This window comes from Mesoplodon mirus (assembly GCF_964341445.2).
Source record: "Mesoplodon mirus genome assembly, chromosome: 20".
In the NCBI taxonomy this organism is placed as follows: Eukaryota; Metazoa; Chordata; class Mammalia; order Artiodactyla; family Ziphiidae; genus Mesoplodon; species Mesoplodon mirus.
Window position 1 is genome coordinate 24751134 of NC_138996.1, and position 15878 is coordinate 24767011.

A 15878-nucleotide genomic window follows, 5' to 3' on the forward strand; every position below is an offset into this window, starting at 1 on the left:
AGGTGAGCAAGAACAAGTCATATAGGGCCTTGTGGGCTATAATAATGAGTTGGACTTTTATCTAAGATAGATAAATGGTGAGTTACTGGAGGGCTTAAGCAAGGAATGATATGATCTGATTTATGACTTAAAATTATCACTGTGGTCCCTTTGTGGATAAGGGATTATAAGAGGGCAAGAATTAAATTAGGAAAATCAGTTAAGACACTGTTATAATAGTTTAGGAAATAGATACCGAGTAGGACTAGGATGGTATAATTGCAATAGAGGGAAAAGGGTGGATTCAACTAGTGGGCTAGCTGTGGGGAATGAGGAGAAAAGGATGGTACTTCTAGACTTTGGGCCTGAACAACTGGTTGGATAGTACCATTTACTTGGGTTGAAAGTCAAGAGTCTTGCTTTGGATGTGTTAAGTTTCAAAGGCCTATTAGACATTAAGTAGTGTTGTTGAGAAGACAGTTAGACATACTAGTCTGGACAGTACTAGAAAATATAAATTTGAGAGTTATTGGCTTAGAGGTAGGATTTAATAGCATGGGCCTGAATTAACTTAGCCAGAAGAGACGAACAATAGAGAAGGGAAGGGATTCCCTGGTGGCGCAGTGGTTGAGAGTCCGCCTGCCGATGCAGGGGACATGGGTTCGTGCCCCGGTCCAGGAAGATCCCACATGCCGCGGAGCAGCTGGGCCTGTGAGCCATGGCCGCTGAGCCTGCGCGTCCGGAGCCTGTGCTCTGCAACGGGAGAGGCCACAACAGTGAGAGGCTCGTGTACCGAAAAAAAAAAAAAAAAAGAGAGAGAGAGAGAAGGGAAGAAGGCCCAGGGCAAAAACCTGGGTTTAGAAGTCTCGTAGAGGAAGAGAGGTCATCAAAGAAGACTGAAGAGTAGCCAGAGAAGTAGAGGGAGAACCAAAAGATTATGATGTCTTAGAAGCCAGTGTTTCAGCAGTAATGATCAGCTCTGTCAAATCCTGCTGAGAAGTAGAGTAAGATGCAACAAGGAAAGGAATTGCTGTATTTGGCAGCATGGAGCTTCGACGAAGCGATGGGATGGACGCTTGACTGGAATGGGAGGAAGAGAGAATGTGATGTGAGGGAATGGAAATGAGGGAAAGAGCCAGAGAGAGACCTCGAGTCAAGGGAGGGTTTTTTTTGTTTTTGTTGTTTTTAATTATGAAACTATACTCTAATGCACTCGTTTTCAGTATGCCATTTCAGAGAAAAATATTTGCATTTCCAGGAGTTTAGCCAGAGTTATATATTTTAAAATTAAAAATGACAAAGCCTTAATTTTATTCTAAAAAAATTCATTGTTTCTGAGTTGGTGCATCACAATATGGCAAATTTTCTATAAGAAGGTCTTTCCTAGGGACCAATTTCAGCGTATTGGGGTCTGTGTGAATACCTTGTATAACAGATGTTCTCAGTATCAATTCAACATTAGAACCTATTTTTATTAGCTCTTCTATTTTCTTAGGAGAAGTTTCACTTCTTTACATTTGAATTCTTCATTTATCTTTATTCTGGCTGCTTCTAATGCCATAGCATCATTGTTAAAAACTTGTTGTCTGGTCCTGTGCAGTGTTTTAAAGAGCTGTAAAACCTTGGCTGCCTGACCCATGGCTCTCCTCACCGCTGCGGCTACTTCTCCTAAGGGAAGGTTTTTAACTGAGGGATATTTTGGAGTCAGTTTCTATGTTGGTGAGAATTACCTAGTGTACAGGAAGTTATGATGATGCAGGGGAGACAGGGGATATGGGCTGAAACACAATCTTTGAGCTGGTGAGAGATGATGGGGCCCAGAGTGCAGGTGGAGGTGTTGCCTTGTGATAGGAATAGGGACACCTTGATGCTGTCATAAGAAGAGGCAAAACTCTGGTAGATTGTAGTTGGTGGCGGGAAGATGAGGGAGTTTCTGTTGGGTTGCTGCAATTCCACAGCTGAGAAGGAAGAGGAGAAAAGAGAAGATGTGAAATACTCAGATGTCTTGGATATTGGGATATTGTTTACAAGGGAAATGTAGCAGAACAGCTGGATAGCAATAAGTATGAGTTTTATTTTTATTTTTTAACATATTTATTGGAGTATAATTGCTTTACAATGGTGTGTTAATTTCTGCTTTATAACAAAGTGAATCAGCTATATATATACATATATCCCCATATCCCCTCCCTCTTGCATCTCTCTCCCACCCTCCCTATTCCACCCCTCTAGGTGGTCACAAAGCACCGAGCTGATCGCCCTGTGCTATGTGGCTGCTTCCCACTAGCTAACTATTTTACATTTGGTAGTGTATATATGTCCATGCCACTCTCTCACTTCATCCCAGCTTACCCTTCCCCCTCCCCGTATCCTCAACTCCATTCTCTAGTAGGTCTGCGTCTTTATTCCCATCCTGCCCCTAGGTTCTTCAGAACCATTTTTTCCCCCTTAGATTCCATATATATGTGTGAGCATACGGTATTTGTTTTTTTCTTTCTGACTTACTTCACTCCATATGACAGACTCTAGGTCCATCCAACTCACTACAAATAACTCAATTTCATTTCTTTTTATGGCTGAGTAATATTCCATTGTATATATATGCCTCATCTTCTTTATCCATTCATCTGTCGATGGACACTTAGGTTGCTTCCATGTCCTGGCTATTGTAAATAGAGCTGCAATGAACATTGTGGTACATGACTCTTGTTGAATTATGGTTTTCTCAGGGTATATGCCTAGTAGTGGGATTGCTGGGTGGTCTGCTACTTCTATTTTTAGTTTTTCAAGGAACCTCCATACTGTTCTCCATAGCGGCTGTATCAATTTACATTCCCACCAACAGTGCAAGAGGGTTCCCTTTTCCCCACACCCTCTCCATCATTTATTGTTTGTAGATTTTTTGATGATGGCCATTCTGACTGGTGTGAGGTGATACCTTATTGTAGTTTTGCTTTGCATTTCTCTAATGATTAGTGATGTTAAGCATCCTTTCGTATGTTTTTTGGCAATCTGTATGCCTTCTTTGGAGAAATGTCTATTTAGGTCTTCTGCCCATTTTTGGATTGGGTTGTTTGTTTTTTTGATATTGAGCTTCATGAGCTGCTTGTAAATTTTGGAGATTAATCCTTTGTCAGTTGCTTCATTTGCAAATATTTTCTCCCATTAAGGAATCCAAATCAGAAAAGAAGTAAAGCTGTTACTGTTTGCAGATGACATGATACTATACATACAGAATCCTAAAGATGCTACCAGAAAACTGCTAGAGATAATCAATGAATTTGGTCAAGTAGCAGGATACAAAATTAATGCACAGAAATCTCTTGCATTCCTATACACTAATGATGAAAAATCTGAAAGAGAAATTAAGGAAACACTCCCATTTACCATTGCAACAAAAGAATAAAATACCTAGGAATAAACCTACCTAAGGAGACAAAACCTGTATGCAGAAAATAAGACAGTGATTAAAGAAAGTAAAGATGATACAAACAGATGGAGAGATATACCATATTCTTGGATTAGAAGAATTAATATTGTGAAAATGACTATACTACCCAAAGCAATCTACAGATTCAATGCAATCCCTATCAAACTACCAATGGCATTTTTCACAGAACTAGAACAAAAAACTTCACAATTTGTATGGAAACACAAAAGACCCCGAATAGCCAAAGCAGTCTTGAGAAAGAAAAACAGAGCTGGAGGAATCAGGCTCCCTGACTTCAGCCTATACTACAAAGCTACAGTAATCAAGAGAGTATGGTACTGGCACAAAAACAGAAATGTAGATCAATGGAATAAGGTAGAAAGCCCAGAGATAAACCCATGCACATATGGTCACCTTATCTTTGATAAGGAGGCAAGAATACACAATGGTGAAAAGATAGCGGCTTCAATAGGTGGTCCTGGGAAAACTGGACAGCTACATGTAAAAGAATGAAATTAGAACACTCCCTAAGAATGAAATTAGAACACTCCCTAAGACCATACACAAAAATAAACTCAAAATGGATTACAGACCTAAATGTAAGGCCAGACACTATCAAACTCTTAGAGGAAAACATAGGCAGAACACTCTTTGACATAAATCACAGCAAGATCCTTCTTGACCCACCTCCTAGAGAAATGGAAATAAAAACAAAAATAAACAAATGGGACCTAATGAAACTTAAAAGGTTTTGCACAGCAAAGGAAAACATAAACAAGATGAAAAGTATGAGTTTTAGATTAGCAGCCATGAAGTTAAAGTATGAACAATCATTGCAGCACTCAGTGACAGGGCTAAGTAGGAGAATAATTGTGTTTAACCAGGGATATTGCTTTGTTGTTTGAATAAAATGGAACAAAAATCTCTGGTTATAATTTATGTAATTTAATAATATGATTATTTTAATGATGGGCCCTGGACTCTAAGGTGGGAAGGAGCAAAGTAAGGAAGGAGGGGATGAAGAGTAATAAAAACATTATAAAGTCAGTGGATTTGTGGTTTACGACGTTGGAAAGTTGTTGAAGTAGGTATCCTAGAGTGTGCTGGGAAGACACAAAGGACTAGTGGAGAGTGAGATGTTAAATTTAATACCTTTAGGGTGGTTCATTCAGTGTTATATGACAAGGGTTGAGGCATGATCATGAGTGTGGGCCTTATGGTGTGGCAGAGGAAAGAGAGTCGCAAGAGTGGAGACAAAGGATTTGAGAGTTCACTGCTGGATGGATTATCCACGTGGAAGCTAACATCACTGAAAATGATACCAAGAGGAGGGAAGAGGGAAAGGCAGAACTTGGCACTAAATTCCTTGGTGCATGAAGGAAAGAACATGGGAAGTCTGAAAATGACTCCAGGGAATAGCAGGTGGTAGAGTCGAATGGCACATGCTTCAGGGAACTGGGGCTTTTGAAGAAGAAAGAAGGAGAAACAGTTTGGCCATATCAGTGGGAGCTAGGAGGGTACCTGTCCCACCTTAAGCCATTACATATTTGGTGGGGTAGGAGGAGAAAAAATCCTGCTTCCTATTGAGAGGGAGCCTGGGAAAGTAGTCTTCACCAATGGCAAGGAGGTGAAGAGCATTTTCAAAGTGGAACTTAAGGTTCTAAGAGAAGCTTTAGGGAGCTGATACAGATAGTCCATTTCCAAGGACACAGTACAAGAGTTTGGGAGGATGGAGTTGCATAGAAAATTATGGAATATATAGAAAAGTATGCAGATGAATTAAAAAATGTCAAATACTTTAAAAAATCCAACTCCTTCAAAGTATACAGACTCCTGCATTGAGAAGAAACACAAAAATGCTTTATTAAACCAAGTGTAGCTGCACTAACTCCTCCAGTGTCCATCTCCCAGCTTCCTTAGCATCAAAAGTCCTACCCTCCTGGGCATATGGCTGCCCAGCAAGAGACCACATAGACCAACCTCCCTTACAAAAAGGCGAGGCTGCATGTCTAAGCACCCCCGGCAAGGAAATGCCTTTAAAAGGAGATTTTTGTATCCACTTTCTCTCTTTGCCTCTTCCCATGGGATAAAATGTAGACGTTGTGGGTAGGCAGTTTTAACTGTGTGGCTAATTAGAATTCCCTGAGGGATGTCAGAAGGAGGCAGAAGGCATCAGAGCCCCTGGATGACTTCATGGGGCAGAGCCGCTCACCCACTCTGAACCACCTGCCCGCCTCCAGAAAGTGATGTGTAAGAGAAGTAAATTCTGCCTTGTTTGGGTCCTTAATACCACACGGTGCATCCCAAGTTTGGGCTTTGAATATATGCTAGTTGCATGCTAGTCTTATTAGGCCATGTCATGGGATCACGTAAATCACCGTTTAGGACCCTAAAGCATTCCTGGCCAAGACTAAGATACATTTTGAAAATGTGGAAAAGGTTGTATAATTTAGTTCTGTTTTTTCCTGAGTACTACCCGAGGGATTATTCAACAAGGTTTGGTAATGAATCCACAGGTATTTTAATGAAAAAAAAAAAAAAAAGACTGAAAAGTACCATAGTTCTCTTCATGTTTTCAGTCACATGACAGGTGCCATTTGTACCGTGTAGCCTTCTGCTTCTGTTTGAGAGAATAGCATTTCAGCATTTCTTTAATTTTGGGGTGAATCCTGATGTCTCCATCTTGTTTCAAGTACAAGGGGTGAACAGGTCACATAACAATACAGTTTCATCTTGGATTCTCTTCTTTCATCTGTAGGCTGAGCAGGTCAGCCTTTCCATCATTCTGCTAGTTCAGTGAATCACAGGTCAAAAGTTCCCCTGCACTGTAGCAGTTTAGCAGGCTTTTATTCAGTTGGGTGAGGAGTGTAGACTTAGAGAGGACTCTAAAAAGCAATAATGCAAAGTGTTTCAGTTCTTTAATGGAATGGTGTTAGTCATATTTCTGGCTTTTAAAATGCTGTTGGGGGAAAAACATTTTTCTGTGTTTCAAATATGCGGTATTTTCACGCAATTCAGTAAGAAAAAACCCCCCACCACTCCTGTTTTTATAAATACTCCCATTTGATTTGTTAGTTCAAGAAGTTACATTATCTTTGTTTAGCAGTTTCTGTGGTTCTTAGCAACTATGCTAATTATGTAGCTTTGCTAACAAGTTAATGGTTAATGCAATCTATTAACCACTGCAACTGCAAAAAAGGCAGGGTTTTTATTTTTATTTTTTTCTCTTCTGTGCAGTCTTTTTTCCTAATCATTTCCAGGAAGGGTACAGGAGGGGTACAAGTTTCAGTGGGTATGCATGCATGCACATTTCAGGGAGCAGTCAGCAGTGCTGTGGGCAGGGTCAACCTGGAGAGCTTCACTTGGTAAGGATTCTGCTCCTGTGCCATGGGGGTGTTGAAAACCCTGAACTGTGGGGTTTCCATCAGGGGAAAGAACAAATCTGCCCTTTCACAGCTTTGTCTGTTTGCAGCTGCCACTTCCTCTGCCTGAAATTTTCTTCTCCCTCTTTTCCACCTAGATTACCTTTTCTGATGCCCCCCATTTTTTCTTAAAAAAAAAGCAGCTTTATTGAGATATAATTCACATGCCATAGAATTCACCCATCTGAAGTGTACAATTCAGTGGTTTTTAGGATATTCACAGTTACATGCAACCATCACCACAGTCAATTTTAGAACATTCTAATCACTGCAAAAAGAAACCTTGTACCCTTTAGCTATCACCCCATCTTCTTGCCCCCAGAGCTTAGCAAGCACTAATCTATTTTCTGTCTTTATAGATTTCTCTATTATGAACTTTTATGTGAATGGGATCACATACTATGTGAATGGCCCCTTTCACTTAGCATAATCTTTTCACGGTTTAACCATGTTGTAGCATGTGTCAGTACTTCATTCTTTTTTTATGGCTGAATAAGATTCTGTTGTATGGACATATCATATTTTGTTTATCCATTTATCTGTTGATGAACATTTGGGTCATTTCCACCTTTTGGCTATTGTAAATAATGTTGGTATGAATATGGGTGTACAAATATCTCTTTGAGATCCTGCTTTTAATTCTTTTGGATATATGGGTAATTAAGACTTTTTTTAATTTTAAATTTTTTAGTGGCCACGTTAAAAAATCAAAACAGAAACAGGTGGAATTAATTTTAATAATATATTTAATTTAGCTCAATATATCCACAGTATTATCATTTAAACATGTCATCAATTAAAAATTTTAATGAGGTATTTTGCATTATTTTTTCGTACTAAGTTTTTGAAATCCAGATTGTATTTTGCACTTCTGGCACATCTTAATTTGAACTAGTGCATTTCAAGTGGTCAATATCCACATGTCATTAATGGCTACTATATCTGACAGCACAACTCTAAGCACTGAGGTGCTTGGGATTCAGGAAGAGCTGACTGTATTATGACAGCTGCTGTTAAACCCCAAACTGTTCTCTCTCTCTCTCTCTCTCTCTCTCTCTCTTTTTGTCTCATTCCTTGAGAAATATACACACACATAAGCTCTTGTCAAAACCCTTAACCTCACTGACAGATCCATCTGACTTGATTCTGTGAGAAGGGCTGTATGATCTGGTGCTTGATATTATGAACTAAGTTCAACTTGGGTTTCTCCTAAGAAACATATGAATCTGAAATACAAAATGTGATCCAGTGAAATGTGTTTACATGCATATGCTCAGCAACTTTGAAAAACCTCAAATCATGTAAGAAGATGATGGACACTTTGCTGTTACCACTTTCTGTCAGCTCTAATGACTTTTATTTATAGCTGGTGACAATGCATTTTGTAGGATGGGCCAGTCCATATGGGTAGGGGTTGATGTGAGAGGATTATCATTACAGTTTCAGCACATGTTTTTAATAGGGGCATGTTGTATATTTTGAGTCAGTGCTTGAAACCATATGACATTAGGAATATATAAAGAAAAAGAAATAAGTGAGGGAGATTAAGAGGTATAAACTTCCATTTATAAAATAAATGAGTCATGGGGATGAAAAGTACAGCCTGGGGAATATAATCATTAATAATGTAATATTTGTATGGTGACATATGGTAACTAGACTTATTGTGGAGATCATTTTGTAATGTATAGAAACACTGAATCACTATGTTGTGCACCGGGAACTAACATAGTGTTGTAGGTCAATTAACTTCAAAACAAACAAACAAACATAGAAAAAGAAATCAGATTTGTGGGTGCCAGAGGCAGGGAGTAGGGGAAGAGGGAATTGCATGAAGGTGGTCAAAAGGTACAGACTTCCAGTTATAAGGTAAATAATTACTAGAGATGTAATGTAAAACATAATAATTATAATTAACATGAAAGTTGTTATATATGAAAGTTGTTAAGAGAGTAAATATTAAGAGTTCTCATCACAAGGAAAAATATTTTTTCTTTTATTTTACATCTATATGAGATGATGGATGTTCACTAAACTTCTTGTGGTCATCATTTCATGACGTATGTAAGTCAAATCATTATGTTGTACACCTTAAACTTATACAGTGCTGTATGTGAATTACATTTCAATAAAACTGGGGGGAGGGCAAAGAAAAAGAGCTTCTTTCAAGACAACTAATGTGATGTGATAGTTATTAATATAATATTGCTCCTTTTCATCTGACTTATCAAACACATGATTAAGGGGGGACGTGACCACATAAGTGATGCTTTCATTTGTGCTCATTCTGTGTTTATATCTTTAAATCTGACCTGTGCTAGTGAAGTCTTTTAGAAACAGTCTTCTAGACCAATGGATGATGGTACAGCTCCCAGATTTGCCATTGGCTGGGGCAAATTTATTCAGTTTCTTTGGAACTCCACATTCTCATCTGCAACAAAAAGCGTTAAAGTGAGGATAAACATCTATGAAAGTATTTAGCACAGTGGCGGACAGGCAGTCAGCTCATATTTTCTTTTTCACTCTCAGAATCCCAGGTATTAGTACATAGTTCTTGTTCAGTTCTGTTCAGAGGTAGAAGTATGATGTTACAATTGCATTTTTAGGAGCAGCAAGGGTAGTGCCACTGAGATAAAGGTGTCTTTACATTTTTTATAGACCACTGGGGTCAACTGGATTTAAAATTCACTGGGCAAAATTTTGTGAACTATCTTAACTATCTTGATGTTATAAAAGCATGTAATCTTGTACTTTTGACATCTGGGAAATTAAGCTTTGAACACTGGTGACTTCTAATCTTCTGTAGTTTCCTAGTCTTGCATTTGTTTCAGATTGGCTATTAGTCATCACCACCTTTCTGCTCCAACTGAAACCATTTTCACTGAGGCCAGGATGGGACAGGATGGCTTTGATTTTGAAACACTGTAAAAACAACTTTTATGTGTTGAGCTGCATGGAATTTTTATTTGCGCACTGAATTTTATTTTATGGTTACAAAAGGCAAATAAAAAGGCAATTATATTTAGCAGATGAAAAGAGACATATGAAAATGATAAATTTTGCTGTGAATATCCCTGACCTAATATACTAACCATCTCAGTTTCTAAAGCCTAATTATTTTTCAGAGAAACTTTTTACCCTGCTTATACAACTCAGTTAAGAAGAATGCAAATAGCCCCTTAGGTATCCCCAGTATAGTGCAACATTATTAACTATTGTTTATTAATTGCTTTTTAGGTTAAGAAAAATGGTAAAGGAAGCTTTAAAATTTTAAAAGTCAAGGGGACTGTTGCTTTTCCTCCTAGGTCCTCTGTACTAGTTGATCTTTTAACCACACACATTGTGGTTTGATGTCAATATTTATAGCTACATCAAGACATAATTTTTTAAAGGAGTTAAGTGTTCATAGTTGTGTGGGTTGAAATAAGGAGAAGCTGATTCCTTCATGCAGGAGTTGATTCTACAGTAAGATTCTAAAGCAAAATAAAAATATGAACAGGCAGCCAGGAATGGGCAGATTGTGAGCACATTCAAACTCTGAGAAGAAAATGTAAAAAGTAAAACCTGACCTTGAATAGGTAGAAATAAACCTATTTTTGGTTATCAGAAAATGAAGAGAAAGCTCACTGCATGGATATTTGAAGTAAAAGTGGGTAAACAGGGGTTGGAGGGATTGGTAGTCCTAGTGTTTATGGAAACCTGGCTCCTCATGAACTTTTGTAGCAGATTTGCAAACTGTTTACATGGGGGGGGCCCTGAAGTGTGAGTAGAACCAGGATGGAAGTCAGGTCTGAACACACCACCACCATGACTGCCAGATTCTCCTTGAGACACTGGCCCCTTATTCGAGGATGGTGCCTTCTAAAATGGGTGTGGCCACCCCACGCAAGGATCTGTGGGCAAGGATGTTCAGTGCAGTATTGTTTATAAAGTAAAGCAGAACAAAACGAAACCCAAGCCTGGGAACACCTAAAAGAGGCAAAACATTTAAATAACTTATGGTACATCCTTATCATAAATCCTATGAGGCTGTTAAAAAGAGGCTGAGGTTCATAGACTAGTTTGGAAAGATGTCCACTATATATTAAGTAAAAAAAGGCAACTTGCAGAAGAGTATACACACTATGAGTCTATTTGTATTAAACATATGTATATATATATATACACGGCAAAATGTACTTTTATAAGTACATTTGAAAAAAAAAACAGTTAGTAAAATAAACTACCTGAGGTCTAAAAAAATAAATAAATAGAAGTCATTAAAATAAAATGGAATTTAACATTTAAATATGAGTTTACCTTTATAAATTATGGGCCATTTTTGTACATTAGGTAAGTTTTCTAGAGTTTTTGAAACATCTTTTTGTTTTTTGAATTTTATTTAATTTATTTTTTATACAACAGGTTCTTATTAGTTATCCATTTTATACATATTAGTGTATTTATGTCAATCCCAATCTCCCAATTCATCACACCACCAACACCATCCCCGTGCTGCCACTTTTCCCCCTTGGTGTCCATACGTTTGTTCTCTACATCTATGTCTCAATTTCTGCCCGGCAAACCGGTTCATCTGTACCATTTTTCTAGGTTCCACATATATGTGTTAATATATTATATTTGTTTTTCTCTTTCTGACTTACTTCACTCTGTATGACAGTCTCTAGATTCATCCACGTCCTACAAGTGACCCAATTTTGTTCCTTTCTATGGCTGAGTAATATTCCATTGTACATATGTACCACATCTTCTTTATCCATTCATCTGTCGATGGGCATCTAGGTTGCTTCCATGACCTGGCTATTGTAAATAGTGCTGCAATGAACATTGGGGTGCATGTGTCTTTTTGAATTATGGTGTTCTCAGGGTATATGCCCAGTAGTGGGATTTCTGGGTCATATGGTAATTCACTTTTTAGTTTTTTAAGGACCCTCCATACTGTTCTCCATAGTGGCTGTATCAATTTACATTCCCACCAATAGTGCAAGAGCGTTCCTTTTTCTCCACACTCTCTCCAGCATTTGTTGTTTGTAGATTTTCTGATGATGCCCATTCTAACTGGTGTGAGGTGATACCTCATTGTGGTTTTGATTTGCATTTCTCTAATAATTAGTGATGTTGAGCAGCTTTTCATGTGCTTCTTGGCCATCTGTATGTCTTCTTTGGAGAAATGTCTATTTAGGTCTTCTGCCCATTTTTGGATTGAGTTATTTGTTTTTTTAATATTGAGCTGCATGAGATGTTTACATATCTTGGAGATTAATCCTTTGCCCATTGATTCGTTTGCAAATATTTATTTCCATTCTGAGGGTTGTCTTTTCATCTTGTTTGTAGTTTCCTTTGCTGTACAAAGCTTTTAAGTTTCATTAGGTCAGATTTGTTTATTTTTGTTTTTATTTCCATTACCTAGGAGGTGGATCAAAAAAGATCTTGTTGTGATTTATGTCAAAGAGTATTCTTCCTATGTTTTCCTCTAAGAGTTTTATAGTGTCCAGTCTTGCATTTAGGTCTCTAATCCATTTTGAGTTTATTTTTCTGTATGGTGTTAGGGAGTGTTCTAATTTCATTCTTTTACATGTAGCTGTCCAGTTTTCCAGCACCACTTACTAAAGAGACTGTCTTTTCTACATTGTATATCTTTGCCTCCTTTGTCATAGATTGACCATAGGTGTGTGGGTTTATCTCTGGGCTTTCTATCCTGTTCCATTGATCTATATTTCTGTTTTTGGGCCAGTACCATACTGTCTTGATTACTGTAGCTTTGTAGTATAGTCTGAAGACAGGGAGTCTGATTCCTCCAGCTCCATTTTTTTTCCCTCAAGACTGCTTTGGCTCTTCGGGGTCTTCTGTGTCTCCATACAAATTTTAAGATTTTTTGTTCTAGTTTGCAAAAAATGCCATTCGTAATTTGATAGGGATTGCATTGAATCTGTAGAGTGCTTTGGGTAGTATAGTCATTTTCACAATATTGATTCTTCCAATCCAAGAACATAATATATCTCTCCATCTGTTTATATCATCTTTAATTTATTTCATCGGTGCCTAATAGTTTCCTGCATACAGGTATTTTGTCTCCCAAGGTAGGTTTATTCCTAGGTATTTTCTTCTTTTTGTTGCAGTGGTAAATGGGAGTGTTTCCTTAATTTCTCTTTCAGATTTTTCATCATTAGTGTATAGGAATGCAAGAGATTTCTGTGCATTAATTTTGTATCCTGCAACTTTACCAAATTCATTGATTAGCTCTAGTAGTTTTCTGACAGCATCTTTAGGATTCTCTATGTATAGTATCATGTCATCTGCAAACAGTGACAGGTTTACTTCTTCTTTTCCAATTTGTATTCCCTTTATTTCTTTTTCTTCTCTGATTGCCATGGCTAGGACTTCCAAAACTATGTTGAATAATAGTGGCAAGAGTGGACATCCTTGTCTTGTTCCTGATCTTAGAAGAAATGCTTTCTGTTTTTAACCATTGAGAATGATGTTTGCTGTGGGTTTGTTGTATATGGCCTTTATTATGTTGAGGTAGGTTCCCTCTCTGCCCACTTTCTGGAGAGTTTTTATCATACATGGGTGTTGAATTTTGTCAAAAGCTTTTTCTGCATCTATTGAGATTATCATAAGGTGTTTATTCTTCATTTTGCTAATATGGTGTATCACATTGATTGATTTGCATATATTGAAGAATCCTTGAATCCCTAGGATAAATCCTACTTGATCATGGTGTATGATCCATTTTCTTAATTGTTATTGATTTGTTTTTGTAGGTCCTTTTCTTCTCTTGTGTTTCCCACTTAGAGAAGTTCCCTCCTACTGTCTCATTGTGGCTTCTCCTTTGTCTTTGGATGTGAGGTATCTTTTTTGGTGAGTTCCAGTGTCTTCCTGTCGATGATTGTTCAGCAGTTAGTTGTGATTCTGGTGCTCTCGCAAGAGGGAGTGAGAGCACCTCCTTCTACTCCACCATCTTGAACCAATCTCTGAAACATCTTTAAACAGATGTTTCTTTTAAGTTTATATTTCCAAGAAACTTTGCTGGCAAGTGAGAAATAAAGTTTATTTACTTGGGGCCGTGTATAAATACTGAATGTTAAATGTTTGTTGTGGAAAGATAAAAAAGGCATTAATGCATCAATTACTATTCAGTTCAACATTTTAAACATATTGTTAAAACATATTGTCCAAACATATTGTGATATTCAAAATTATAACAAAATTATGTCAATATAACTCTCCTTATAAAATATTGATATACAGATTGTGTATACTATATAATTTATAAGCATATATTACATATCATGCAATATTTTATATAAAATATAGTATTTTACAGGAAGTGCATTTTCAAGCAGAATGCCATTTTTTTGTTGACATTTTATATAAACTGTACCCTTTGAGTAATATTTACCTTTAAGAAATGATAGAGCCCTTTGGACAAATAAATTTGGACCAAATTTTCCCTTCTGGTTTCCACTGAGCTGTGTAGTTGAAAACATTTTTGTTTTTTAAACCAACAGATATTTTAGCATGCATTTTATTTTTATTTAAACCAAGTTAGGGATTAATGTGGTGTTTACTTTGGAGTTGGGAATTAAGCCTCAAGAATGATCCTGTCTGATTGAAAAAGTTGTCAAAAGCAAATGTATCCGCAAGAATGAAAATACAGGGAATTGTGTTTGGGGAGGATGCTCAATCATCTGTGCCATTGCACTCTAGGAAAATTTGACTAGTGCAGCTGCTGTGGACCAGAGCCAGGGTCACATCCAGTAATACCTGACTCTGAGTTACAACCCCAGTTAAAAAACAAAACAAACCAGAACAAAGTACATCAGAGTCACGCATAATATCTTCTACACCTACCTGACAGATCGCTGCCTGGAACATGGTAACATTTCAGTCAGTTCAGTTACAGGTAAATATCGTAAGGGGACATTGTCCCTGCCTCTTTCAGTCCTGCTTTAATGACCTGGTCAGCCATCTCACCATCTTCCAGGAATCTCACAAGAGCCTGTCCTGGGGGCTAGGCTCTGTTCTGGAGTCTTCACAAGATTGCCCTCTCGCTTGTCTTCATGGTTTAATGTTTCCCTTCCCTGGACCTTCTGTTGCTTGCATTAGTATTAGTGTAAAGAATACAGGCTTTAGGTCACAGCTCCCACCTGGGTAAATTTTTTAACTTCTTTGTGCTCTGGCTCCCTCATCTCTGAAGCAGGTTAATTCATTACATTAACTCATTAAAACCCTAAGCCTTGCTAGGAAGGTTTACAGATCATGGGTCTTTTCATTTGCAAGGGATGGGGAAGAGAGGAAAAAGAGAGAATTTAATGATAATGGGATAAACTTGAGGACTTGTTTAGATGACAATTGTGTTTTTTGCTTTGAAGTGATTTAGTTTACTTATTCATTTTACAGACTTTTATTAGTTAGCGTCAGCTATTTACCAGACATTGTGCTAGGCTCTGGCTATACAAACACACAGAGAACCCAGCTCCATGAGCTCCTATTTTCATGGGGAGGGGAGTGGTAAGAGACATAAGAACAGGTATAAACTAAAAGTGTTATGAGTTATGATGTCGGGCAGGGGGAGGCATCCAGAGTAGCACAGAATTCTGTCTGTGACATAGAAAGTCATCACAGAGGAGGAGATATTTACCCTGAATTTTGAAAGTTGGGTGGAAGTTCATTAGGTGGGCTGGTAGGATGGACATCTAGGCAGAGTAAGTGGCATGTGAAGAAAAGAAGAGGTTAGAGAGTGCCTGGCCTCTTTGGGAATCAGCAGCTGGTTTGTTTGCATGGCTAGAAGCAAGATGTGAGTGGAGGACCCTTGGGGTTCAATGGTGGACATGAAGATAAGGGCCTCGAGAGCCAGGCAGAGGTATTCAGATTTTATCCTGCAAGCATGATGCCAATGATGTGATGAGGTCACAGAAACCAGCAGAGAACACAATTATGAAAAGGTTATCTCTTTTGAAAAGCAAAGTAAAGAAGAAAGGAGAGACTAAAGTATCTATTGAATTGTTCTGTATGAGAATCGTGTGTGACCTTTGCAAGAGCAG

General features: G+C 37.9%; 1 protein-coding gene across 1 annotated transcript; it reads right to left on the reverse strand.

The window, feature by feature from the left end:
- Positions 1 to 1304: 1304 nt before the first annotated feature.
- LOC309795941 (complex III assembly factor LYRM7-like) lies at positions 1305 to 1618 on the reverse strand (the record flags this gene model as incomplete). Its single annotated transcript, XM_082608749.1, is given in 2 exon segments — positions 1305 to 1490; positions 1496 to 1618. Coding segments are annotated over 2 exon segments (309 nt in total).
- Between the last annotated feature and the right edge of the window lie 14260 nt (positions 1619 to 15878).